This window comes from Chiloscyllium punctatum, chromosome 42 (assembly GCF_047496795.1).
Source record: "Chiloscyllium punctatum isolate Juve2018m chromosome 42, sChiPun1.3, whole genome shotgun sequence".
NCBI classification, from domain to species: Eukaryota; Metazoa; Chordata; class Chondrichthyes; order Orectolobiformes; family Hemiscylliidae; genus Chiloscyllium; species Chiloscyllium punctatum.
The window spans coordinates 12,443,066-12,470,430 of NC_092780.1; the positions used below are offsets into that span (position 1 = coordinate 12,443,066).

Consider the following 27,365-nt stretch of genomic DNA (forward strand, 5'->3'; position numbering starts at 1 on the left):
AAGGGACAGTGTTCCAGCACACTGCACCATCCTGAATACAAAGGGACAGTGTTCCAGCACACTGCACCATCCTGAATACAAAGGGACAGTGTTCCAGCACACTGCACCATCCTGAATACAAAGGGATAGTGTTCCAGCACACTGCACCATCCTGAATACAAAGGGACAGTGTTCCAGCACACCGCATCATTCTTTATACAAAGGGACAGTGTTCCAGCACACTGCACCATCCTTTACACAAAGGGACAATGTTCCAGCACAATGCACCATCCCTTATACAAAGGGACAGTGTTCCAGCATACTGCACCATCCTGAATACAAAGGGACAGTGTTCCAGCACACTGCACCATCCTGAATACAAAGGGATAGTGTTCCAGCACACTGCACCATCCTGAATACAAAGGGACAGTGTTCCAGCACACTGCACCATCCTGAATACAAAGGGACAGTGTTCCAGCACACTGCACCATGCCTTATACAAAGGGACAGTGTTCCAGCACACTGCACCATCCTTTACACAAAGGGACAGTGTTCCAGCACACTGCACCATCCCTTGTACAAAGGGACAGTGTTCAAGCAAACTGCTCCATCATTTATACAAAGGGTCAGTGTTCCAGCACACCTCACCATCCTGTATATACAGAGGGACAGTGTTCCAGCACACTGCACCATCCCTTATACAAAGGGACAGTTTTCTAGCACACTGCATCATCCTTTATACAAAGGGACAGTGTACCCGCACACTGCACCATTCTGTATACAGAGGGACAGTGTTCCAGCATACCTCACCATCCTTTATACAAAGGGACAGTGTTCCAGCAACCGCACCATCCCTTATACAAAGGAACAGTGTTCTAGCACACCGCACCATCCCTTATACAAAGGAACAGTGTTCCAGCACACTGCACCATCCTGTATACAAAGGGACAATGTTCCAGCTCACCGCCCTATCCGTTATACAATGGGACAATGTTCCAGCACACTGCATCATCTTGTATACAAAGGGACAGTGTTGCAGCACACTGCACCATCCCTTATACAAAGGAACAGTGTTCCAGCACACTGCACCATCCTGTATACAAAGGGACAATGTTCCAGCTCACCGCCCTATCCGTTATACAATGGGACAATGTTCCAGCACACTGCATCATCTTGTATACAAAGGGACAGTGTTGCAGCACACCGCACCATCCCTTATACAAAGGAACAGTGTTCCAGCACACTGCACCATCCTGTATACAAAGGGACAATGTTCCAGCTCACCGCCCTATCCGTTATACAATGGGACAATGTTCCAGCACACTGCATCATCCTGTATACAAAGGGACAGTGTTGCAGCACATTGCACCATCCCTTATACAAAGGGAAAATGTTCCAGCACACTGCACCATTCTTTATACAAAGGGACAATGTTCCAGCACACTGCACCATCCTGTATACAAAGGGACAGTGTTCCAGCACACTGCACCATCCCTTATACAAAGGGACAGTGTTCCAGCACACCGCATCATTCTTTACACAAAGGGACAGTGTACCCGCACACTGCACCATCCTTTATACAAAGGGACAGTGTTCCAGCACAATGCATCATCCTATATACAGAGGGGCAGTGTTCCAGCACACTGCACCATCCTTTATGCAAAGACACATTGTTCTAGCACATCTCACCATCCCTTATACAAAGGCACAGTGTTCCAGCACACTGCACCATCCTTTATACAAAGGGACAATGTTCCAGCACACTGCACCATCCTTTATATAAAGGGACAGTGTTCCAGCACAATGCATCATCCTATATACAGAGGGGCAGTGTTCCAGCACACTGCACCATCCTTTATGCAAAGACACATTGTTCTAGCACATCTTACCATCCCTTATACAAAGGCACAGTGTTCCAGCACACTGCACCATCCTTTATACAAAGGGACAGTGTTCCAGCACACTGCATCATCCTTTATACAAAGGGACAATGTTCCAGCACACTGCACCATCCTTTATATAAAGGGACAGTGTTCCAGCACACTGCATCATCCTTTATACAAAGGGACAATGTTCCAGCACACTGCACCATCCTGTATACAAAGGGACAGTGTTCCAGCACACTGCACCATCCTTTATATAAAGGGACAGTGTTCCAGCACACTGCACCATCCTTTATATAAAGGGACAGTGTTCCAGCACACTGCACCATTCTTTATACAAAGGGACAGTGTTCCAGCACACTGCACCATCCCAAAAGAATCATAACCTTGAATGATGTACCACGATATCACTAGGCAGCGTATTTCAGAAAATTGCACCCAGCTCCTTCTAACATTGAAATATCTGAATCTTACAATTATATTTACTGAGCAAAATGGATGACACCATTGAGGCACCTGAAACTACTTGAAAGTCATGAGAACAGTAACCAACTGCTAGTCATCATGTTTGTGTTTTTCAGGTAGCTATGATGTGTCTTAAAACTGCATCCAAATGTCACATTGTGATGATCAATGCTGCAAGTGAATTGTGTATGACTTATAAACTTTGACACTGCCGTCAAATGGCAGATTCACTGCTGTGTAAATTGTGACATTTGTGGACTATTAGCATTTCTGGTGAGCTGTGGTGCAGCAATAATGCAAACTTGCGACAGAAAGTTTCCCTATGATTTTGCGGACTGTGGGTTTCTTTAATCGCTTTCCAACCTTAGTTGGAAGACCATTCAGCCCCTCAAATCTGCTCCACCATTCAATAAGATCATAGCTGACCTGTTGGCTCCACATTCCTGCCTACCCCTGGAAACCTTTCACCCATTGACTTCGCAATAATCTCTCTACCTCTGCCTTCAAACTATTCAATGATTCTGCTTCCACTGCCTTTTGAAGAAGAGAGTGCCTGCGTGTGGCGGATGATGAAAGTTACCATAATCCCAGAGCGCTGCCCTCTCATTAAAGAGAGAGAGAGAGAGAGAGAGACGACTAGTGGTGGTTTAACCTGAGAGTCACCACACCTCCGGGTGAGAAGGTGGGACCTTCATAGTGACCTCAGCCAGTGCAGGAATTGAACCTGCACTGTTGATGTTACTTTGTATCTCAAACCAGACACCCACCCAACTGAGGTAACAGGCCCCCAGCTGAGGGTGAGGGGTTGGCTGGGTTACTGTGGTGCATGAGCTGATGGGTGGCAATTCAGAGTAGCGGAGCACCAGATGAGTAAAGGGTGGGCTACTAAGCCTAAATTCACTTACAACACCAATATCCATTTTTATGGCACCTTTAATATGGCTAATCATTCCAGGACACTTCATAGAAATACAAAAGGAAACAGTCTGGTAAGGCACTGGAAAACCGTTATGTACAAGAATACTGTAATTGAAGTGTAATTAGGTGTGAGAACAGTGTCTTGTTTCTTGGTACACTGCAAAATCGTTTTCATTAGTCAACCATCTCCTCCTCTCTTACAGCACATGGTGGCCAATGCAGTGCGGACCATGAGGAAATATCGAAGTACCCCACTCGGTAAGTTAATGGAGAGAACTAAGGAAACTGCTTTTGCAATGTCACGCGATTGTTAACTTGAGAAGAAACAATAGATGTCACCCTTAGGGATAGCGATGTGAAGTCATTCATTAGATTTGTTCAAAGTAAATAATTCTGCCAGTGGGTTATCTCTTTCTGTTGGAGGGACTAAGATTTGTCCAGGGCCAGATGCAGGTTAGTATGCTTGACGTTGAGATAAGGGGCTGCTTTCTCAGAGAACTCCTCATTTTCAGGGTATGGTTTATGCTGCTAAGGCCATTCTGAGCTGAGAAGGCAGTAGTGACTGAATAGATCACAAATACTCAAGGTGAGAGCAAATTCAACCCGATAGAGGTGGCAACTTCCCTTTCCTGGAAGTCATTAGTGCTCCAATTGAGTGTTTGCAACCATGTAGCAATTTAACCATAATGGCTTGAGATTCAAAGTTGTTACTGACAGTGAATCCCCCACAGTCAACAACCAGAGGACACCATTGACCAGAAACTCAATTGGACTGTCTATATAGATACAGTAGCTACAAGAACCATTTAATCTGGCAGCAGCTCACAAATGACTAGATTTCTCCACTCGTGCAGTGAGCTTTGACACAAGAATCTGAAGTTTCTAGACCAGTGTTATAACCACCATGGTACCATATCCCCATGATGGTAACAATCCAGCATTTTGAAAGAGATCGGTGCAAAGCTCAATCACATAGTTTTTAAATTCACTTTTATGGGATATAGGCGTCACTGACTGGCCCAACATTTATTGCCTATCCTAGTTGTTCCTCGAGAAAGTGGTGGTGAGCTGCCTTCTTAAACCACTGCAGTCCATGTGCTGTAGGTTGACCCACAATGCCCTGAGGGAGTGAATCCCAGGATTTTGACCCAGTAATAGTGAAGGAATGGTGATATATTTCCAAGTTAGGATGGTAGGAGAAAGTGAGGAGTGCAGATGCTGGAGATCAGAGTTGAGAGTGTGGTACTGGAAAAGCACAGCAGGTCAGGCAGCATCCGAGGAGCAGGAGAGTCTACGTTTCAGGCATAAGTCCTTCATCAGGAATTCCAGATGACAGGCTTATGCCTGAAAAGCCAATTCTCCTGCTCCTCGGATGCTGCCTGACCTGCTGTGCTTTTCTGCAACACACTCTCAACTCAAGTCAGGATGGTGAGTGGCTTGGAGGGGAACTTGAAAGTGGTTGTGTTCCCATGTATCTGCTGCCCTTGTCCTTCTAGATGGATGTTGTCATGGGTTTGGAAAGGGGCTATCTAAGGATCTTTGGTGAATTTCTGCAGTGCATCTTGTTTCTAAGTACACACTGCTGCGACTGAGCGTCAGTGGTTGAAGGAGTGGATGCTTCTGGATGTGGTGCCAGTGAAGCAGGCTGTTATGTCCTGGATGGTGTCCAGCTTCTTAATTGTTGATGGAACGGCACTTATTAGGACAAGTGGGGAGTATTCCATCACTCTACTGACTTGCGACTTTAGATGGTAAACTGGGTTTAAGAGTTAAAAATCACGTAACACCAAGTTATAGTCTAACAGATTTATTTGGAAGCACTAGCTTTCGGAGCACTGTTCCTTCACCAGTGGCTAATGGGGCAGGATCATAAAATAGAGTTTATAGCAAAAGATCACAGTGTCACACAACTGACACGATATATTGGACAAACCTAGCTTGCTGTTATGTCTTTCATCTTTTAGAATACGTTGCAGATTTCGATCCATTAATATGTAAATCCCAGAACTTCTCTCACATTCCCGAGTTAACATAAGATTTTCTGAAAAAAAGTGACATCTCAGCTCAGACAATGCATTAAAGGTGTGAGGTTAGAGTCTGTCTGTATTCCATCCTTGAGTCAGATTGGTTCTATTTCCAAAGTAGGGAAGTTCTGGGATTTACATATTAATGAATCAAAACCTGCAAAGCATTCTAAAAGATCAAAGACTTAACAGCAATCTAGGTTTGTTCAATATATCATGTCAGTGTATGACACTATGATCTTTACTTTAAATTCTGTATCCTATAATCCTGCTCCACTAGCTAGCTGATGAAGGAGCAGCGCTCAGAAAGCTTGTGCTTCCAACTAAATATATTGGACTACAACCTGGTGTTGTGTGATTTTTTTTTTAACTTTGTCCACCCCTATCCAACACCAGCACCCCACATCAGGATTTAAGAGAGTCAGGAAGTGAGTTACTCACCACAGTATTCCCAGCCTCTGACCTGCTCTTGCAGCTATTGTATTTATATAGCTAGTCCAGTTGAGTTTCTGGTCAATGGTAACCCCAGGATGTTGAAAGTGGGGGATTCAGTGATGGTAACAACGTTGAGTCTCAAGGCGTTATGATTAGATTCTCTCTCACTGGAGAACGTCACTGCTTGGCATTTGTGTGGCATTAATGTTACTTGTCACTTGTCAGCCCACACCTGGATATTGCCCAGATTTTGTTGCATTCAATCACAGACTGCTTCAGTATGTGAGGAGTCATGAACTCCAGCAACAGTGATTTATCAGGAAATAATCTTGGAAAAGTAAACAGTACAATACAGCACAGGAAGAGGCCTTTTGGCCCACCGAAACCATGCCAATTCCTAATCCTTATTTAGACCCCTACTTATTGCCCAGGCATGGTTTCTCTCCCTCTGTTTATCTCCCGTTCATGTGTCTGTCAAGATACACCTTAAACATTATTAATGTGCCTGCTACCACCATCTCCACTGGCAGTGTGTTCCAGGCGCCCATCACCCTGTGTGTGAAAGATTTTTCTCTCATTTCTCCCTTAGACTTTTCCCCCTCTCACCTTGAACCTGTGCTGAATTGTAGATGAACTTTCCACCCTAGTGAAAAAGCCTCTGACTACCCACCCTATCTATAATGGTGTAGACCTCTGTCAGGTTGCCCCCTCAGCCTCTGTCTTTCCAGTGAAAATGATCTGAGTTTATCCAACCCCTCCTCATATCTAAAAACCTCCAGATCAGACAACATCCTGGTAAACCACCTCTGCACCCTCTCAAAAACATCGACGTCCTTCTGGTAGTGTGCTAACTCGAACTGCATACAATACTCCAAAGATGGTCCCATTAAATTTTGTACGACTGCGATATAATTTGCCAATGTTTACATTCAAAGACTCGGCCAATGAGGGCAAGCATGCTCTATGCCTTCTTGACCACAGTATCCACCTGTGTTGCCACTTTCAGGGATCTGTTGACTCGTACATCTAGATCCCTCTGTATGTTAGTTTTCCTAAGGGTTTTTGTCATTTATTATACAATTCACACCTGAATTTGATCTTCCAAAATGCATCACCTTGCATTTGTCCGGACTAAACTCCATCTGCCGTTTCTTTGCCCAAATCTGGAATCTATCTGTATCCCACTATATCCTTTGACAATCCTCCTCACTGTGCATAACTCCTCCAATTTTGGTGTCATCCACAAACTTACTGATCAGATCACCTATACTTTCCACTTACAAGAACCTGAAAAGTCAATAGGTCTGTAATATTGGAGATGATGTGACAAATACGCCACTGCTGAAGGTGATGGCTGTTGTCTCACTCCAATTCCAGCTGTTACCTGAATAGGAGAGGCTAAGTTCTGAAGGACGTTGGGGTGACAGGAGACCAAAATACATAGGAGCAGAAATTAAGCCATTCAGCCCATTGAGTCTGCTCCACCATTCAATCATGGCTGATACGTTTCCCAACCCCATTCTCCCCGTAACCCTTGATACTCTTGATTCTCAAAAACCTATCTATCTCCATCTTAAATATACCCAATGACCTGGTCTCCACAGCCTTCTGTGGCAATGAAGGCCACAGATTCACCACTCTCTGGCTGAAGAAGTTTCTCCTTCTCTCCATTCCTAAAGGTCTTCCCTTTATCAAAGTTTGTGAGAAGATTTGTAGCTCGGGTGCTCGTTGTTGGGTTCTGTTCGCCGAGCTGAGAATTTGTGTTGCAGACATTTCGTCCCCTGTCTAGGTGACATCCTCAGTGCTTGGGAGCCTCCTGTGAAGCGCTTCTGTGTCGTTTCCTCCGGCATTTATAGTTATTTGTCTCTGCTGCTTCTGATTGTCAGTTCCAGCTGTCCGCTGCAGTGGCCGGTATATTGGGTCCAGGTCGATGTGTTTGTTGATAGAATCTGTGGATGAGTGCCATGCCTCTAGGAATTCCCTGGCTGTTCTCTGTTTGGCTTGTCCTATATTGGTAGTGTTGTCCCAGTCGAACTCATGTTGCTTGTCATCTGCGTGTGTGGCTACTAAGGATAGCTGGTCGTGTCGTTTTGTGGCTAGTTGGTGTTCATGGATACGGATCGTTAGCTGTCTTCCTGTTAGTCCTATGTAGTGTTTTGTGCAGTCCTTGCATGGGATTTTGTACACTACGTTGGTTTTGCTCATGCTGGGTATCGGGTCCTATGTCCTGGTGAGTTGTTGTCTGAGAGTGGCTGTTGGTTTGTTTACTGTTATGAGTCCTAGTGGTCGTAGTAGTCTGGCTGTCAGTTCAGAAATGTTCTTGATATATGGTAACGTGGCTAGTCCTTTGGGTTGTGGCATGTCCTCATTCCGTTGTCAGACAACGGAACGAGGACATGCCACAACCCAAAGGACTAGCCACACTACCATACATCAAGAACATTTCTGAACTGACAGCCAGACTACTATGACCACTAGGACTCATAACAGTAAACAAACCAACAGCCACTCTCGGACAACATCTCACCAGGACATAGGACCCGATACCCAGCATGAGCAAAACCAACGTAGTGTACAAAATCCCATGCAAGGACTGCACAAAACACTACATAGGACTAACAGGAAGACAGCTAACGATCCGTATCCATGAACACCAACTAGCCACGAAACGACACGACCAGCTATCCTTAGTAGCCACACACGCAGATGACAAGCAACATGAGTTCGACTGGGACAACACTACTATTATAGGACAAGCCAAACAGAGAACAACCAGGGAATTCCTAGAGGCATGGCACTCATCCACAGACTCTATCAACAAACACATCGACCTGAACCCAATATACCGGCCACTGCAGCAGACAGCTGGAACTGACAACCAGAAGCGGCAGAGACAAACCACTATAAATGCCGGAGGAAACAACACAGAAGCGCTTCCCAGGAGGCTCCCAAGCACTGAGGATGTCACCTAGACAGGGGATGAAACGTCTACAACACAAATTCCCAGCTCGGCGAACAGAACCACAACATCTTCCCTTTATTTTAGAGCTTTGCCCTCAGGTCCCAGCCTGTCCTACTAACGGACACATCGTCCCAACATCTACTCTGTCCAGGCCATTCAGTATTCTGTTTGTTTCAATTAGTTCCCCCCTCATCCTTCAAAAGTATATTTCAATTAGATCCCCCGTACGCCATACATTAACATGCTAGCAAGGTTAACTGGATGGCAAATAGGAACAGAGACTGGAACTGATATTTACTGTCCATGACCTGGGGATTGCTGAGAGACCAGCCCACTATTGCATTAGCCTTAACGATTAAAGCAGCCCAGACTGAGAGAGAGAGAGCTCATAATTTTCTGAGTTTATTGCCACCAGGAATATTGTGGGTGTGGGGGGGGCACACCTGAAGAAAGGATGGAGAAGTGGAATTTTCATTTCTATAGCGCCTTTCATAACCTCAGGTTCCTGAGCTGTTTCACAGCCAATGAAATATTTTTGAAGTGTAGTCACAGTTACTATGAGGGAAAGGCAGCTGCCACAGCAAGCTCTGACAAACAGCAATACGATAATTCTTGTGTAAGGTATTTAGTACCTGTCAGGTTTCACTGGCCTTACTAGATAAGCTGTACCCTTCAGGGTATTGTTCTTGGGAGGAATGAATCAGTGTGTGTGTGAGTTCCAGGGTTCAAGTTCAGTGTTAAACTCTATGTCGCAAATAATAATGTATTTTTACTCTTAAGTCTTGCCTGAGGTCTCTCAAACCCTGTCATGTAAGTCAAATGTAAAGTGATTAACCATTAAATATTATAAAATGGTTTACATCTATTATGTTCAATAAGACTGAGCTTCTCTTCTGCTGAAGTCTTCATAGGCTTCCTTCTGCAATTAGTATCAGACTAAGATCAATAAGAAGGATTGGGGACAGTAAATCCACATTAGGTATCCCTGATTGTTCTGTTGAACATGATCACAACATGTAGCAATGGTGATCAGATAATCTGTGTTTTTAGTGATGTTGACTGCAGGATATAAATGTTGATTAGGATACTGCTGCTCTTTGATATATATCGTTATACTCGAGTAATAGTTGATCTCATGTAAACGTTGACCCCCTATTTTTGAGCAAATATGCTGTGATTTTCTCTATACCTCAAGTAAAAGTCAACCCTAGTTCTTCACAGACAACAGATCGATGTTTATTGAATCTGTGCGCCGGCCGTCGCGTCCCACTCCAACTTTCCAATCTGCCGGTTGTTCCGCTCTTCGCCCAGTCTTCCAGTCCGCTGGCTGTTATGTTCCACACCGGATTTTCAGAATTACCGTAATTTGTTTTCCTCTCATTCGTTTAGAGATCAATTGGACTTCTGCTGATGATACAGCATGAATTTCAGTGCCTCAAAAATGGTATCCATGTAATAGTCACCCCATAAGTTTAACTGTAAAAAGTAGTCAAAAAATGTTGACAATGCAACTGTTTTAATTCAGTTGAAAGGGCAGACAGTTCCTCAGTTTAATATCTTATCTGAAAAATGGCATCTGCAACAGTGCAGCGTCTCCCTCTGTACAGCACTGGGAGTGTTGGGCTAGATGTTGTGCTCTGGGTTCTTGAAGTGGGAATTGAAACCACAACCTGACTGAGGCAGGAGCGCAGCCAGATAAACCGTGATGGTCACCGAGCCATTTGGTGTTGAAAATACTCACATTCATGCTTTTCTTTTGGTTTCAAAAAGAACTGGAATCCGAAATGGCCGCAAACCACATTGAGATTAAGGCGTACGTCCGTCAGCTCCACGTGATTGACAATCAGCAGTTACTTTACGACCTGTCTTACCGACTGGAGCCCAAGGACCCGTAACCATGGGGTGTTCTGCAATGCTCACTGGTGGCATTGGAAGTGTATGTGGCTGTGCCACTGCTGGATTGAACTCTGTGTGTAACTGTGTAGAGCCACCGACTTACAAAAAGAGATGCTGCGCCGACCATGTGTTAATGTGCCCTCGATAAGCTGACCACGAGGACTGGCTTTAGACCTATTCCAGACATGTTCAGTATAATAGACTGGACTGCTACAGCCCAGGGACACTTGTGGTATGTGCCCAGTGTTCTTACAAGAATTATGTGCACTGATGTAGGACCTTCAAGCAGGGAGCACTAAATGCCTGCAACTGTCTAAGACTATTATCCTTTGACATGTTCCGTTTAACGAAACCGTGGACTTGCATGTTCAAAGAATGTTCACTTTTAACTAACACAGGATGGGTAAGTGGAGAGGGAGTGGGAGTGTTGTGTATGGGCCTTTTTCAGGAATATCCTCATTCCTGCTTGTGTCCCGTATGATTCACTTTAACTGAAGATCTAAGTCAAACGCCTTCAGTATTTACACCACTGTAATAGATAGAGACCCAGGACATTGGCTCCCTCTGTTGGCAAAGAGTAAGTGGCATGAACTGGCTCTCGTGTGTGCCAATTGCATCATACCTGATGTGAAACCAGCAACTGGTAATAACACTACCCACCTTCACCCCACCCCCTAGTTTTAAATATTTATTAGCTGTGCCTCCATTTATAAAACCTCCCACTTCATTGCCTACTTCAGATGACAGAACACTATCTCCTCACTCTATATTGATGGCACCCTGAACCAGGAAGAAAGATGCAAGAACAACCTGAAGATTCCTAGGGAGGGATACACCCCACGTTATTTTTTAAATTCCCTCTTTGCATCCATTTGTGTTTGGACACTGTTGTTTTGCTCCTTTAATCTGGGAATTCACAACTGCAACACCATGCCCGACCAACAGGTGGAGCATTATGAGGATGTGCCATTGGAGGAGAAGATTTGCACATCAGTCTGACATGTTTAGAGTTGTATCCATATTTGATTTGCTGTAGAATTTCGTTGTACTATAAGATGGATTGATTATTTTTTATCAGTTTTTAATTTCAATGTTGCATTTAGAAAATAATTTTTACAATTTTTTCAATTTTATACAAAGAATGCCTTTCTTCATTTGGATTTATTTTGAGTTTACAGGGTGTAGATATGTAGTGTTCATCGAATTATCTCTATTGTCTACTTGTAAAGAAAGCACTTACAGATCAGACTGAAATTATGCATAAGAGAATAAACAATTTTTTTAGAGATTTGGCTAATGTTTCAAGTTATTCTTCAGCTAAAGGAATGTGGGGCTAAGAACGATCTGAACGTGAAACAAAGTTGTAAATAATATTGGGATTTGTAATGGATTCTGAATTGGGTTCTTTGAGGGACTATCTAGTTTTTCTAAAGGTGCCAGTGGAAATCTTCTTGTATGTATTTGCTGTGTTATTAGGATGTTTGATGGAAGTTCAAGTCCAAAAAAAATAATTTACTCCATTGTTCCACTGCTAATTGTTCATTTGGAGCTAACTTCAAGTCCATTTTCTTTTCCTCCTTTTCAAATAGTTATCCAATTTCATTTTATAATGCTACAATCTCTGTAGATTATACCTTCTACTACCAGCCAGCCTGTTCATATCCACCAGGGCTGCTTTAGAGCTAAAGGGATGAGAATAGGAACAGCGAACTGAATTGGATGATCAGCCAGGATTATATTGAAAGGCAGAGCAGGCACAAATGGTTGAATAGCCTATTCCTGCTCCTACTTTCTATGTTTCTACCTTTACCAGACATTCTTAGGGGCAGAATTAGGGCGAATCCCAAGGCCTTTCATTCTTATGTAAGTAGCAAGAAGGTAACCAGAGAAAGGGTTGGTCCAGTACAGGATAAGGAAGGAAGGTTGTGTGTTGAACCTGAGAAAATGGGTGAGATTCTCAACGATTACTTTGTATCAGTGTTCACTGAGGAACAGGAGGTTATGAATGCTGAGATTAGAAATAGAAATTTGTTTACTCTAGATCATGTTGACAAAAGGAGGGGAGATGTGTTGGGTAGGCTAAAGGATACTAAGGTGGACAAATTCCCAGGACTGGATGAGATCTATCCCAGGCTGCTGAGGGAGGAGAGAAAAGAAATAGCTGGGGCCTGAGTATTCTTAAACACAGGTGAGGTGCCGGAGGACAGAAGGGTTGCTCATGTTGTCCCCCTGTACAAGAAGGGTGGTATGGATATTCCAGGTAACTACAGACCAGTAAGCCTGACGTCAGTGGTGGGAAAGTTGCTGGACAAGGTACTGAGGGATAAAATTTATTTATATTTGGAAAGGAAGTGGCTTATCAGTGATAGGCAACATGGTTTTGTGCAGGGTAGATCCTCAGTACTTTATTGCCGCCGGCCAGAACTCGGGAACACTCACCCAAACCAAGGGAGCAACACCGAACATCATGGTCTTAACATATGAGGAACGGCTGAGGATCCTGGGATTGTATTCATTGGAGTTTAGAAGATTAAGGGGAGACTTAATAGAGACGTACAAGATAATACATGGCTTGGAAAGGGTGGACGCTAGGAAATTGTTTCCATTAGGTGAGGAGACTAGGACCCGTGGACACAGCCTTAAAATTAGAGGGGGTAAATTCAGAACAGAAGTGCGGAGACATTTCTTCAGCCAGAGAGTGGTGGGCCTGTGGAATTCATTGCTGCAGAGTGCAGTGGAGGCCAGGATGCTAAATATCTTCAAGGCAGAGATTGATAGATTCTTGTTGTCTCGAGGAATTAAGGGCTATGGGGAGAATGCGGGTAAGTGGAGTTGAAATGCCCATCAGCCATTATTGAAGGGCGGAATGGACTCGATGGGCCGAATGGCTTTACTTCCACTCCTATGTCTTATGGTCTTATGGTCTTATCATCAGAAAATAACTCCAGTGGTTCTAGGAGAATGACCTACTGTCTTTTCAGGGAAACTGGGGATTGGCATTAGATGGGGAGAATGTTCCCATCACTGGAGATAGCAGCAAGGAGGGGAAATAATTGGCCCTATCTTTCCTGAAGAGATATTCAACCCCTTCTCACCACCTCGGTTTAAATGCTGGGCAAGAAGATCTGTTGATGGCTTTCTTGATTTGCCAGTGATCAAAACTCTTTAAATGGTCAATTAATAATCATTTAAGGACCTTAGATTGCACCACTTCCTTCCTGCCTCGTGGGTACTTCGGGTACATGCTAGATTTACTCCATATTGCTACATGTGCAGTATTTTAATTTTGCCTTTGATATGGAGTTTACCTGTCTTTACCTTTTAAGCTGTTGGCCTCTCCATATTGTTGCCTGTCGTGGGAAACACTTCATAAAATTAGACTAACTGTTGAAGAGTGTGGTGCTAGAAAAGCATAGCTGGTCAGGTAGCATCTGAGGGGCAGGAGAATCAATGTTTCCCAACATAAGCTCTTCATCAGAAATGAAGCGAATAGTCATGCGTGCCTCTCAATACGTCTATTTTTCTCACCAGTCCCACCACCTCACAGCCAAGTAGAAATTCCTGCCCTTTACTCCACTGCGGCTCATTTGTTCTCAGTTCTTTATATGAAATAGTTACTTTTATCACTTTCTCTCCATCAATTTACAACAATTGCTCATGATGCAAATGCTTCCTTTTTCAATTCTTGGCGCCCTTGTGAAATTTGGTGATTTTTACGACTCCCTGGGGGAACACGCTGGAAATAAATTGTCTCAGAAGTCAGAATCATATGCGTCTATGGCACGCTTTCCGAATTCCTCCGTTTGCCTGTCTTTGAAATTCAGCTTGACAGGAAGCATGAACCAGGTTTCTGTACTTTAAAAGGGTTATTATGGGGTTTCCTCCAGGTGCTCCGGTTTCCTCCCACAGTCCAAAGATATGCAGGTTAGGTGAATTGGCCATGTTAAATTGCCTATACTATTGCGGGCATTAGTAAAGGGGAAATGGGTCTGGGTGGGTTACTCTTCGGAGGGTCGGTGTGGACTGGTTGGGCCGAAGGGCCTGTTTCCACACTATATGGAATCTAATCTAAGCTAATCTAATCATAAATAAACTGAACGGGTAAACATTGATGAATTGTCAACATATAACTCGTTCCCCTACGCTCTCCTACAGAAAGATACATATACAAATAAAACCATTAGAGGATAAAATTGGGAAGGCCATTCAATGGTCCCCATCCCCAGGCTTCACTGAGATGATCGTTTTGGCTTGTCAGATCCTGCCATTCCTCAATCTTCCTTCTCCAGATACTTCCACTTGCTGTAGAAGGCACAGAGCAATTGTTTCACAAATTATTAAGTCTCTGATTTTTTTTCTTGGTTAAAAGCCACAGCATAAAGCAACTGATGATGGGAAATAACCTGCCTTTCTTCATACTTGAGGAAGATATTTTGCCACGGGGGAAGAACACTACTCTCCTTTCCGGAGGTCCAATTGCTGCTGACCAAACATTCACACCCACAAGGTGTTCAGCCACCTGAGAGCAAATCATGTTGTTGTTGGCAAGCAGAAGGCCTTTGTCGTCAACATTTGAACACTATTCCACAGACCGATCAACAACATGTTACTAGCCGAATCTTCCTCCTGCCCCCCCCCCCCGCCCCCCTTATCCTGATGGAACAAGCACCCTGGTACATTGTATTTACAATGGATGTCAGGTAACTTCTTTTTGCTAAGGTCAGAAATATTTTTCACATCCTTGTCTTATGCTTTTAAAGAAAGGTCATTATCACATTCCATAATGGGATTTTCAAGATCATAAAATGAAAAAGAGACTATCTTTATGTCATGGTTTCAATACAGTAAGGTTTATAATTTACTTTTTTTTAGGAAAAGGCTTATAAATGCACAAAATAACAAATGTAAATGTACAAAAATAATTGTTCACTATCACATACTGTTTGTGTGGGGTCCTTGCTCCAGCCCTGTAGTTTGTACTGACTTTGTTTCTGTTTATTCATGGGTCTGCAAGCATCAGTCGGGAGGTCAGAATTTATTAACCAGCCCCAACTGCCCTAAAGAAGTGAACAATGAGAGGGTGCCTTGAGGGCCTTGATCAGCCATATTGAAGGGCAATGAAGAGTCTAAGTATTCCAACTGTTGGGAACTCTGCAAAGCTAGGTACTTTCTGGGCTGAATGTTATTTGGGAGGTTGGGCCCTTGGTCACCCATGGTGGCTTCACTCTGAGTCCAACTCCTATTCCCCACCCTCCACATTAATGCGACCAAGCACAAAAATGAGGAGCAAGTTAGCCTTCACTTCGCCCACTTTCCCTCAGGCATTTATTGACCATTATGTGGCCGCCTTTGGGAGATGATCTCCTAATGCCAAAGGTGCCAGCCAATCATACGGCCTTTGCTGCAACAACAGGCAGTCCACGACACTGAGAACCAATGAAGCTTGGAGAGGGGATTATTGGGCGACCAATCAGCACCCTTTCCCCTTTTCCCATGCGATAAGAATTGTTGCTCACTTTGAAGTTTGGCATTCTTGCATTGGTCTTGATGGGTGCAAGACAGAGAACGTCCACTTCATGTTTCTTTTTTTCAGCAATACCAACTGCAAATTATTCTTATATTCCAATAAAAGTCTTGGAAATTTAATCCAAACTTGTCTTGTCCAGAGAGTGAGACACTTGCTATAAGTGGAGGTGGTTGAGGTGAATATTTTGGTGTTTTTAAGGGGAAAGCATATGAGAAAGAGAAGGGAATAAAACTGATGAGTTGATGAGGGAGAGGGAACTTTAATTGGTATATAATTCCCAGGACAGACTCTGAGTCTTTACTGGTGATGTGCTTTTATTTTTTTCCAGCTGGTTGGTTCTATTTGCCTTTCGTGGATTGCTTTACTAGTGTGTATCTTTCTGAACAATGGAAAAAGTGTCCAGCCATTTATGATCTCTCGGGACAGATAAAATCTGTGAGAGACGCTCAGATTATTGCTTCAAAGCCATGCATTAATGAGTGTTCATAAAATACATGGGAATCTTCTTTGAGCTTTACAACAATTAAACAAAAAACAAAAATCTATGTATTATCCCTCTCTGGGTTCACTCTCGATAATTGCTCAGTGCTTCCAGACAGTACAAAGCAATGGACAGTTCACACAGACTCGTTTCTCTCATCTTTTGAAAAGCTTCTCCCTCCACCTGGATTCCAATTTCATTCAGGATCTCTGCAGTTATTCCAAATGCAACCCGCGACAAATTGCTGGTGTCTACGTCCAGAGTCTGGCCCACCTGAGTATCTTCCAGCTTATTGATGATACTGGTGACCTTCAGAAACAAAAGGAAAATACAGGCAAATGAAAGGTTTGCACTTTCCCAGTTCCTTTTTTCTTTTCTTGCCAATATGTGGGCATTGTCCATCCCTGACTACCTTTGAGGACATGACAGTGAGTTGCCACCTTGAACCACTGCAGTCCATGCAGTGCCTGCAGTGCCATCTGGTTTTAACCCTTATAGAGTCATAGAGCTGTCCAGCACGGAAACAGACCCATCGGTCCAACTCATCCATGCTGACCAGATATCCTAAATTAATCTAGTCCCATTTCCCATCACTTGGCTCATACCCCTCTAAACCCTTCCTATTCATATACCCATCCAGATACCTTTTAAATATTGCAATCCTATGAGCCTCCACCACTTCCTCTGGCAGCTCATTCCATGCACTCACCACCCTCTGCGTGAAAAACTTGCCCCTTAGGTCCCTTTTAAATCTTTCCCCTCTCACCCTAAATCTATGCCCTCTAATTCTGGACTCCTCCACCCCAGGGAAAAGACCTGGTATATTTACCCTATCTACACCCCTCATGATTTTATAAGTCATCCCTCAGCTTCTGATGCTCCAGGGAAGATTTTGTAGTAATTTGATACAACGGAGTTTCCTGCATTTCAGACTCTACTACTTTGCTGTGAGTCTAGAGACACCGTCCAGCTAAGGACAGCAGAATAGATGGGTTCATGATGGTGTCATGGGCACTATTACTGAGATTAGCTTTCAAATCGAGAATTATTAATTGGGATTTTAATCTGTGCCCTCAGAGCATGAACAATTCATGTAAGGTAGTCCAGCAGAGTTAGCACTTTAGTTATGAAGGATGCAGCCAAATGCCTTTAATTGCATTTTGCACTGAACATAGCCACAGCCAGACACCAAAAGGCAGCTCAGATCTTGCTGCCAGCAATGGCTGCCATCAATGCTTCCATTCAGTACTTTGGCAGCTCAGAACTTCACACTGCTTCTCTCAAGAGACACCCCTGCTGTCAGAGGCAGTGCAGCACATTCATTCTCCCTGTCTCTAAATCTTTGCTAAATTGTTGCAATTAATTTATCCAAATATCGCTCCTCCTCGTGAATTGTCTTTAATTTAATTCACTCCTAGGTTTTCACTATTCCCAGAATAGTTCACTACATTATTCTTATTTCCCTTTGAATTCACCTCTGAATACTTAGGTTCCAACTGGAGTTCATTCATGATTTTTATTTATCTCAAGTTCAGTAATTGTTTGAGTCTAATTCAGTGTGTGCTTAGTATCAATACTTCCATTTCCATTTATTTATAATATCCATCAACTATTATTCAACCTGAACAATCCATATTTCCCATTTTAATTTTGTGTATTAATTAGTCAGTCCTTTATTAATTCCGAAGTGTTCAGTATTTCCAATTTAATGCACTTGGTGGTGTGTCTTAGTCCAAATGAAATTATCTCCCCCTTTTCAGTCTCAGCTCACTCCTTACCAGGCCAAGTTGCTGAGGTAAAATCTGCAGCTTCAAACTCTTGACCAGTAATTGCAGTGTTGCTAACGGCAGATCTGAAAAAGAGAAAAAGATATTTGCAAAGGTCCGAGAGTAACAGCATCCTGAAATGCTGACACTTCCTCTTAAAAATGTCTGTAATTGTGATGACTTCTGCATTTTAAGTGCTTCCTCATTAACTTTGAGAGGGAGTTTTGTCAAAGGCCTGAAGTAATGCCATTACCACCGTCGGAAACAAGAAGAAGCTGCAGATACTGGAATCCGAGGTAGACAAGCAGGAGGCTGAAAGAAAGCAACAAGCCAGGAGGTGGCGAGGTCAACGTTTCGGGTGTAACCCTTCCTCAGGATTCTGAACCGTCGAGCCATCCACAAGATACAGCGCAGCACCTCACCAAGACTACTTCAACAGCATGGCTCTCTACCACCGAGAAAGGCAAAGGCAGTAGATATATGGGAACATGGTGAGATGCTTCTTGAACCACTGCAGTCAGTTGGCATGAGGCTGTTAGGAAGAGAGTTCCATAGTTGTGCCCCAACAACAGTGAAGGAACACCTGTAAATTCCCGTCCAAAACACAGGCTGTCCTGAATTGGAAAGAGATTGCCATTCCTTCACTGTTGTTGGGGCACAACTATGGAACTCTCTTCCTAACAGCCTCATGCCAACTGACTGCAGTGGTTCAAGAAGCATCTCACCATCACTTTCTCAAAGGCAAGTAGAGTCAATCAAAAATGCTGACCCAGCCAGCAACACCCACAATCCAAGAACAAATTTAAAAATGGTTCAGGACAAAAAAGTGACCTTAATTCACTCGTGGGATGTGAATGCGCTGGCTGGGCCAGTATTTAAAGCTCATCCCTAGTTATAGAGTCATAGAGCTGTACAGCATGGAAACAGACCCTTCAGTCCAACTCATCCATGCCGACCAGATATCCTAAATTAATCTAGTTTCATTTTCCAGCATTTTGCCCATATCCCTATAAACTCTTCCTACTCATATATCCATCCAGATGCCTTTTAAGTGTTGTAATTGTACTGGACTCCACCACTTCCTCTGGCAGCTCATTCCATACACGCACCACCCTCTGTGTGAAAAGGTTGCACAGGTCTTTTTTATATCTTTCCCCTCTAACCCTAAACCTATGCCCTCTAGTTCTTGACTCCCCTACCCTGGGAAAAAGAGCTTGCCTATTTACCCGATCCATGCCCCTCATGATTTTATAAACCTCTATAAACTCACCCCTCAGCCTCCAACGCTCCAGAGAAAATAGCCCCAGCCTGTTCAGCCCCTCCCTATAGCTCAAACTCTCCAACCCTGGCAACATCCTTGTAAATCTTTTCTGAACCCTTTCAAGTTTCATAATGAGCTGCCTCTTGAACTGCTGCAGTCTATGTGCCACAGGTAGGCCCACAATGCCATTAGGGAGGGAATCCCAGGACTTTGAGCCAGTGACAGTGAAGGAACGGCGATATATTTCCAAGTCAGGATGGTAAATGGCTTGGAAGGGAACTTGCAGGTGGTGCTTTTCCTGTATATCTGTTGCACTTGTCCTTGAAGATAGTAGTGGCTAGGGGGTTTTAAAGTGCTGTTCAAGGAGCTTTAATGGATTTCTGAAAAATATTCTTGAAATTGGGCCTATCAAATTTCAAGACTTTAAGCCGGGGACAGACTTGTGCCCTGTCTAGTTAGGCAGGGTTAAAGGTTTAAATTCATCCTCTCAGCATGCGTGTCATTGACAAGGCTGTCATTAATTCCCGTACTGGAGTCCTGTGAGTACACCATGCTTTAGGGCTGATAATAGTTTCACACAGCTAAGTGTCTCACTGTTGTTGCTGTTTACAGTTACTCCTATCAGAGGATCCACTGTCATTGTCTGCCACCCTTATCTGCCTTGTACCATCTTCATCCACCAGAGCTCATCCCCAGCTCTGTGACCTCTAACAGCTAACTCAAAGTCTCTTACTAGAGCACCCCAGAAGGAATCATACTGGAGTCAGACCAAAGATAACAATGGTCAAATTTTCTCCACAAAAAGGGGCTGTGTGAACTAATTGGATTTTACATCAATCATAGAATCCACTACAGTGTGGAAACAGGCCATTCAGCCCTTTCAGTCCTACTGACCCTCTGAAGGACATCCCACTCATTGTACCCTCACCCTGAATTTCCCAAGACCAATCCACCTGGTCTGCCCATCTTTGGACTGTGGGAGGAAGCCGGAGCACCCAGAGGAAACCCACACAGACAAGGGGAAGCATATGCAACTAGGCACAGACAGTCACCCAAGGCTGGAATCGAACTTGAGTCCCTGGCGCTGCAAAGCAGTAGTACTAACCAGTGTTCCACTGTGCCACCCTAATCAATGGCACTCTCATTTTTATTTTTCAGATATAATCTGCCAGCGAGATGGAAATTGAATGCCTGTTCTCTGGCGTATTAGGCCATGCCTCCAGTTCAGCAATATAACAATTACAGTACAACTTGTCTTTGTAAGAACATGATGTTCATTTGCATCATTCCAAAATAATTCAAAGTTGAATATTGGCTTGTTGGCTCCTTACCTTCCAACGCTGCAATGAGAAAGCAGACTGCTTGCAGCAACTTGTTCTCGCCTGCATTCTGTAGCTGATCCTCACTCCAAATGCTCAGCAGCTTCTCGGCACATTCTTTTCCTTCATCATCCAACTTATTCAATTCTGAGAGCTTATACTCGATTCCTGCACAGGCATCGCAGAGCTGGGAAACAAAAGAGCGTAAGTAAGAGAGCAAGACCAACATCGCGCGAATAAAATGATGTTTGAATATGGGTAAACATTACAAGGAGATTCACAGAACTCTAACTAAACAAAAACTGAACCAAAAGGAAATGACATCACCACAGGAAATGTCATCACCAACCCAAGGAAACCTAAACACATAAATAGAAGGCGAGTTACTAACACCAGTGCTTCACCAGAGGCTCACTGATGAAGTTAGCTAGTATGGTGACGCAAAATCTGACAACGAACCTTCCAGCTCGGTGAGCAAAATCACATCCAGAACTGAACCAAAACGTGAGACAACAGAAGAAACTAAAAGTTTGGCCAGAAAAGGCTGCATTACAAGGGAAGATGTCCTCAACTTGACTAAGGATCAGCACTCTAAAAGCTTGTACTTCCAAGTAAGCCTGTTGGATGATAACCTGGTGTCATATGATTTTTAACTTTGTCCACCCTGTCCAACACCGGCAACTTAAGTACGAGCTTTGAATAAACCTGGCGACTCTTGGAATTGTCTCTTGGAAAATAGACTAAGGGGAATGTCAGTAGTTGAACAGTGGCAAACATGAAACAGACAATTCTTAATGCTTATTAACAATTTATTCCAGTCAAAAAGAAGGATTTGATGAGAAAGATGAGCCACTTGTTATCAACAAAGGCAATCAAGGAGAGTACCCAATCAAAATTTCAGGTATACAAAATGATGCAAACTAATGGTGAGCCAGAGGATTGGGAATTCTTTCAAAATCAGAGACAAGTGACTTAAAAGCTGATAAAAAGGCAGAAAGTGATTATGAAAGTATTTGGGAACAAACATAAAAGCAAAGAGTGAGAGCTTCTAAGAAAGAAGCTCTTGTAGCTAACGTAGGTGGGGGTGTTGTGACTGGGGAATTGATAACAGCGATTGGCAGATTTTTTTAGCCAATATTTTGTACTAATGTTCACAGAATGATAGTATAAACATTCCAAAGATATCAGATAAGCAAGGTGCTAATGGGGGAAAAATCTTGTAATGGTCTCTTTCACAACAGGCAAACTATTTGATAAACTAATGGGACTAACTGCAGACAAGTCACCAGAACCTGACAACTTGCCACCATGGTGAAGGCATCGGTCAAAATATGTCAGAACCCACTGGTTTCTGGGAGAATTCCAGATCATAAAACTGCTCATATGACACCCTTGTTCAAGAAGAGACGGAGACAGACAGCAGGAAACTATAGGCCAGTTAGCCTAACATCTGTCATTGAGAAAATGTCAGGGAGGGAATCTCAAACTAGGTCACACAGTTTATGAAATAAGGGGGCACTCGGAAAACAGATGTAAAGGAATTTCTCTCAGAGGGTAGGAAATGTCTAGAATTCTCTACCCCTGAAAGTTGTGGGAGCTAGATCAGTGAAAGTATTTCAAGAAAAAGTCAGTAGGTGTTTGAAATTTTCAGGAATTGAGGGCTTTGAGGGGCCGATACAAAAGAGGGGTTGAGGCCTGGGACAGATCAGCCAGCCACTTATAGAATGAAGGGGTAAGTTTGAAGGGCCCAAAGATCTTATTTCTTACGGTCCTCTGAAAACTCATATGAGTAGTGGGGGGGGGCAGGCAGGGAGTTCTAGAAGATAAAGCAGAGACTGAATATTTGGAGACATTAATAGGAGAGCAAAGAGCGGAGTGAAAACTTACAAAAAGCCAAAGCTGGAAGAATGCTGAGATCTCCACAGGTTTCAGGGCTGTAGGAGTTAGGGACAGTGAGGTAACAAAGGGACAAAAGATCAGAATTTTACTTAAAGAAAACTTCTGGGAACCCGGTTGTACTATAGGTCAATGAACAATGAGTTGGTGGATCTTGGTGCAGGATACAAGTTTTAGAAGACTTCAGATTTGTAGATGGTGGAAGATGAGAGACTATCTTGAAGGTATCAAAAGCATCAATGAGTGTTCCAACAACAGACAAGTAATACAGTAATCAGAAACAAAAACAGAAACTGCTGGAGAAACTCAACAGGTCTGGCAGCATCTGTGGGAAGAAAGCACAGTTAACGTTTCAAGTCCAGTGACTCTTCATCAGAATTGTTAGTAGCCAGGAAAGACTGGCACTTATACTGAAGCCGAAATGGGGGAGGGGGGTGAGTTGGGAGTGAAGAATGGAGTCAGCCTGTATAGGTATCGAACCTAATGTTGAACCCTAGAGGCTGCAGGGTCCCCAGTTGGAAAATGAAATGTTGTTCTTTGAGCTTGCACTGAGGCTGCCTGCAACACTACAGCAGACCTGCGACAGGAATGTTGGTGTGGGAATACAGTGGTGTGGTGAAGTGGCAGCTAACTGGAAGCTCAGGGTCATTCGCACAGACAGAGTGTAGGTGTTCTGCAATGTGGTCATCCAGCCTCATTTCACCTCCTCGGTGTAGAGGAGACCATATTGTAAACCCTTTGGGAACCCTGCAGCCTCGAGGACTCAACATCAAGTTCAATAACTTTATCTCCCCCACACCCAGTCCTCTTGTAACGTGGGTTCCTTTTAGCACAGTCACTCGTTCCCTGTATACTCTTAGGCTCATTATTACATTATATGGGTTGTATTCATCATAGCTAAGCCATTTTTTCACTCCTGGCTCCAATTATCTCTTAGTCAGCTTTTATTCTGTCCTAGTCTGCTATCCATCATCTTCTTGTTTACCCATACCTTTCATATCTCTCTCTGTGTGTGCTCTGTCTTTGCCTATCTGCTCACTTCTCCTCCCTGCACACTCCCCCTCCCCCCCCCCCCCCCCCCCCCCCCCCCACACACACACTCCCATGCGGGCTTTGGTATAATATTAGCTTTTCCTTGCTACTGTAGACAAACAGGAGGCTGGAAGAACACAGCAAGCCAGGCAGCATCACAAGGTGGAGAAGTCAATGTTTCAGGTATAAGCCTTCTTCAGGACCTGACTTCTCCACCTCCTGATCTCATCTTGTCAACCTTGGATTCCAGGACCTGCAGTTTTTAAAAAAAATCTCTTTCCTCGCTACTGGCAGTTCTGAAGAAGATTAGTCAGACTCGAAATGCTCACTGTGCTGCTGAGTTTTTCAGCAATTTCTGTTTTTGTTTCAGATCACCAGTATCCACTGTTCCTTGTTTTATAATCCAATGATCAGTGCTGGCTTCTGGTTTGGATCCTATATTCCAATATAAATATTTCAACTGGTAACTATTTCTATATAAGAATTGCGATAGTATGCCTCTGGTTGGTTTCTGACATTTAAACAACTATATGTGCTTACTGTGAGTGAGTACATCTTCTAGTAATGACTGGTGCTGCTCTCTTCTTGCTCTCTACTGATGTCACTATTACCTCATCATATTGTTACAGCCAGTTGCCAGTCAATGTTCCCCAATTTGTTAGAATTCCAGATGGGATGCCCCAAACTGTTAAGCTCCTTGGTAAGGAGGAGGTGAACTGATTCCCCTTCATTCTTCATGCACTCCTTTTTTAAACAAAGAATATGTTGTCACGAAAGCTTGAAATGTCTAAAGGTGATCCAGGGTTATGTTCCATTGCCATGGAAAGAATCATACCTCCTTATACTTTCTCACATCAAAACAAGGCTGTGAAATCGTCTGCTTTCCTCAATTAAAAAGTTAGAGGAATAATCCAGATACACATGGGAAATTGCAATTGAGATAGACAATGCAATGTTTGGCAACCTTTCCAATTAATATTTCCATCAAACTCTCATCTTACCATCTCACTGAGAACTGAGTGAAGCTCAGGGTCTTCAATAATCTGGCATGTCTGCTCCAGGAGCTGATGTTTCAAACCATTTTCTAGACACTTGAGTTCACGGGAGATTTCAAGCCCTTCATGACCTTTCACTGAAAGAAACAGAGTCGGTCTGTTAGAAGCAGTAAGGTTCAGGACAAGGATCATGAATGTTGTGTGGACTATTCTTTAACCTTGGCACAATTTCAGTGTTGGTACTAACTGCATGGTCCATTTGATAATAATGACTGTGAAGTTCACCAGGAGTGTTTTCAGTGAGGAGGACTTCAAAAAGCAAGTGATCACTTTTTTTGGATGATCACCTGATGAATCACTAGCCTCATAGACAGAAAGTAGTGATGCAGTGAGACAAACATATACACACACAGACACAGACACACTTACACACAGTTACACACGCACTTACACAAACACACAGATACGCACACACACAGTTACACACACGCACACAAACACACCCAATCACACACAAACATATACACAGTTACACACATACACTTACACAAACACACAGATACACACACACATACACTTACAGACACACATACACATGCACACACAGATACACACACACACACATATGCTGGAAATCAGGATCGAAAAGTGTGGCGCTGAAAAAGCACAGATGGTCAGGCAACATCAGAGGAGCAGGAGAGTCAACGTTTCGAGCATGAGCTCTTCACCAGGAATGTGGGGGGTGGCCCAAGGGGGCTGAGAGATAAATGGGAGGGTGGGGGGGAGGTAGCTGAGAGTGTGATAGGGAGATGAAGGTGGGGGTGATGGTAATAGTTTGGAGAGGAGGATGGAGCGGATAGGTGGGAAGGAAGATGGGCAGGTAGGACAGTTCAAGAGGGCGGTGCTGAGTTGGAAAGTTGGACCTTCTACCCTGACCCCGCCTTTTCCTCCGTGATATCGATGGCTGCACCAATGAGGAAATGCAAAGAATCAGCCAGAAATACCACCCTCCCCACCCCCATCTTACAGCGTGGAAGCAGGCCATTTGGTCCATCAAGTCCACACTGATCCTCCAACCCGATCCCCCAACCCGATCCACCTCCCACCCTATTCCTGTAACCCTGCATTTCTCATGGCTAATCTACCGAACCCTATCCCACCTATCCCACCTATCCCACACTTTTTCACTATAGGAGGAAACCGGAGCACCCGGAGGAAACTCACGCAGACACGGGGAAAACATACAAATGTACTGGGCGGCACGGTGGCTCAGTGGCTAGCACTGCTGCCTCACAGCACCAGGGTCCCAGATTTGATTCCAGCCTTGGGTGACTGTGTGGAGTTTGCACATTCTCCCCGTGTCTGCACGGGTTTCCTCTGGGTGCTCCGGTTTCCTCCCATAGTCCAAAAATGTGTAGGTCAGATGAATTGGCCATGCTAAATTGCCCGTAGTGTTAGGTCAATTAGTCAGAGGGAAATGGGTTTGGGTGGGTTACTCTTTGGAGGGTCGGTGTGGGCTGGTTGGGCCGAAGGGCATGTTTCCACACTGTAGGGAATCTAATCTAATCCACACAGATAGTCACCCGAAGCTGGAATTGAACCCAAGTCTCTGGGATGTGAGGCAGCAGTGCTAATGACTGAGCCACCATGCTTTCACATGACTTCACCTGACGAAGGAGCAGCGCTCAGAAAGCTTGTGATTTTAAACCTATTGAACTGGTGTTGTGTGACTTCTGACTTTGGTTATACTACAAACAGGAACTATGACTGACAGACTGGAGAAAACATTTGGAGTTGCCACAGTCCTGGAAGAAGACTGAAGCTTAAAGGAATTGAGCATGAGTTAAACTGGGCGAGCTGAATATTGGCCTAGAGACGGGTCCTGCCTATTTTCAAACTAGAGAACCCAGTGGAGGCTTAGTCACAGTTTTTAAAATTATGAATGGATTGGAATGAGGGCGAGGAGTCCACAAAGGAAAACTGGCATCTCTCCCGATTAGAGAGTCAGAATAACTTGCAGGAAACCACTCCACAAGTATGGGGTAAGGTGAGAATGCAAGGCCTCCAGGAACCAGCCCAGCCAGCGTGGGGACTGAACCTGTGCAGTCAGCTTTACTCTGCACCACCCTCTCATCGGCTGGAAAGGGCAATGTAAAATAAATCTGCGCATTTGTGGGAAAACAGAAACCTAAATGACATAAACATTTACCAATAAAGAAATGAGAATTTCATTCTGAGTGGTTAAAATGTCGAACTCATTCCACAGGAAGTGTTTGAGGCATATAGGTGTTTTCTTAAAGAAATTAGCTAAGTGCAGAAGGAAAATGAGAATGGAAAGAAATCAACGAGTTTTGAGAAGATTTGTAGCTCAGGTTGAGGTTCTGGATGTAGGTTTGTTCGCTGAGCTGGAAGGTTTGTTTTCAGACATTTCGTCACCATACTAGGTAACATCATCAGTGAGCTTCTGGATGAAGCACTGGTGGCATGGCCCACTTTCTACTTATGTGTTTAGGTTTCTTTGGGTGT

The 27,365-nt window shown here is 43.8% G+C and overlaps 2 protein-coding genes across 5 annotated transcripts in view; one reads left to right on the plus strand and one right to left on the minus strand.

Annotated features, from left to right (window-relative positions):
* Positions 1 to 11,848, plus strand: part of rapgefl1 (Rap guanine nucleotide exchange factor (GEF)-like 1) — a 111,080-nt gene extending 99,232 nt beyond the window's left edge. For both annotated transcript variants that reach the window (XM_072561410.1, XM_072561409.1), the window contains exons 16-17: positions 3,449 to 3,503; positions 10,437 to 11,848. In XM_072561410.1, coding sequence (XP_072417511.1) covers positions 3,449 to 3,503; positions 10,437 to 10,561 — 180 coding nt within the window. In that variant the 3' untranslated portion in view covers positions 10,562 to 11,848. The remainder of the gene's footprint in view (positions 1 to 3,448; positions 3,504 to 10,436) is intronic.
* A 3,548-nt stretch (positions 11,849 to 15,396) lies between these two features.
* The window catches only part of LOC140465737 (gasdermin-A2-like), a 64,547-nt gene continuing 52,578 nt past the window's right edge, over positions 15,397 to 27,365 (minus strand). For all 3 annotated transcript variants that reach the window (XM_072561413.1, XM_072561412.1, XM_072561411.1), the window contains exons 7-10: positions 24,846 to 24,976; positions 20,929 to 21,103; positions 18,349 to 18,422; positions 15,397 to 16,879 (exon numbers count right to left, since the gene is read on the minus strand). In XM_072561413.1, the coding sequence (XP_072417514.1) occupies positions 16,655 to 16,879; positions 18,349 to 18,422; positions 20,929 to 21,103; positions 24,846 to 24,976 (605 nt within the window). In that variant the 3' untranslated portion in view covers positions 15,397 to 16,654. The remainder of the gene's footprint in view (positions 16,880 to 18,348; positions 18,423 to 20,928; positions 21,104 to 24,845; positions 24,977 to 27,365) is intronic.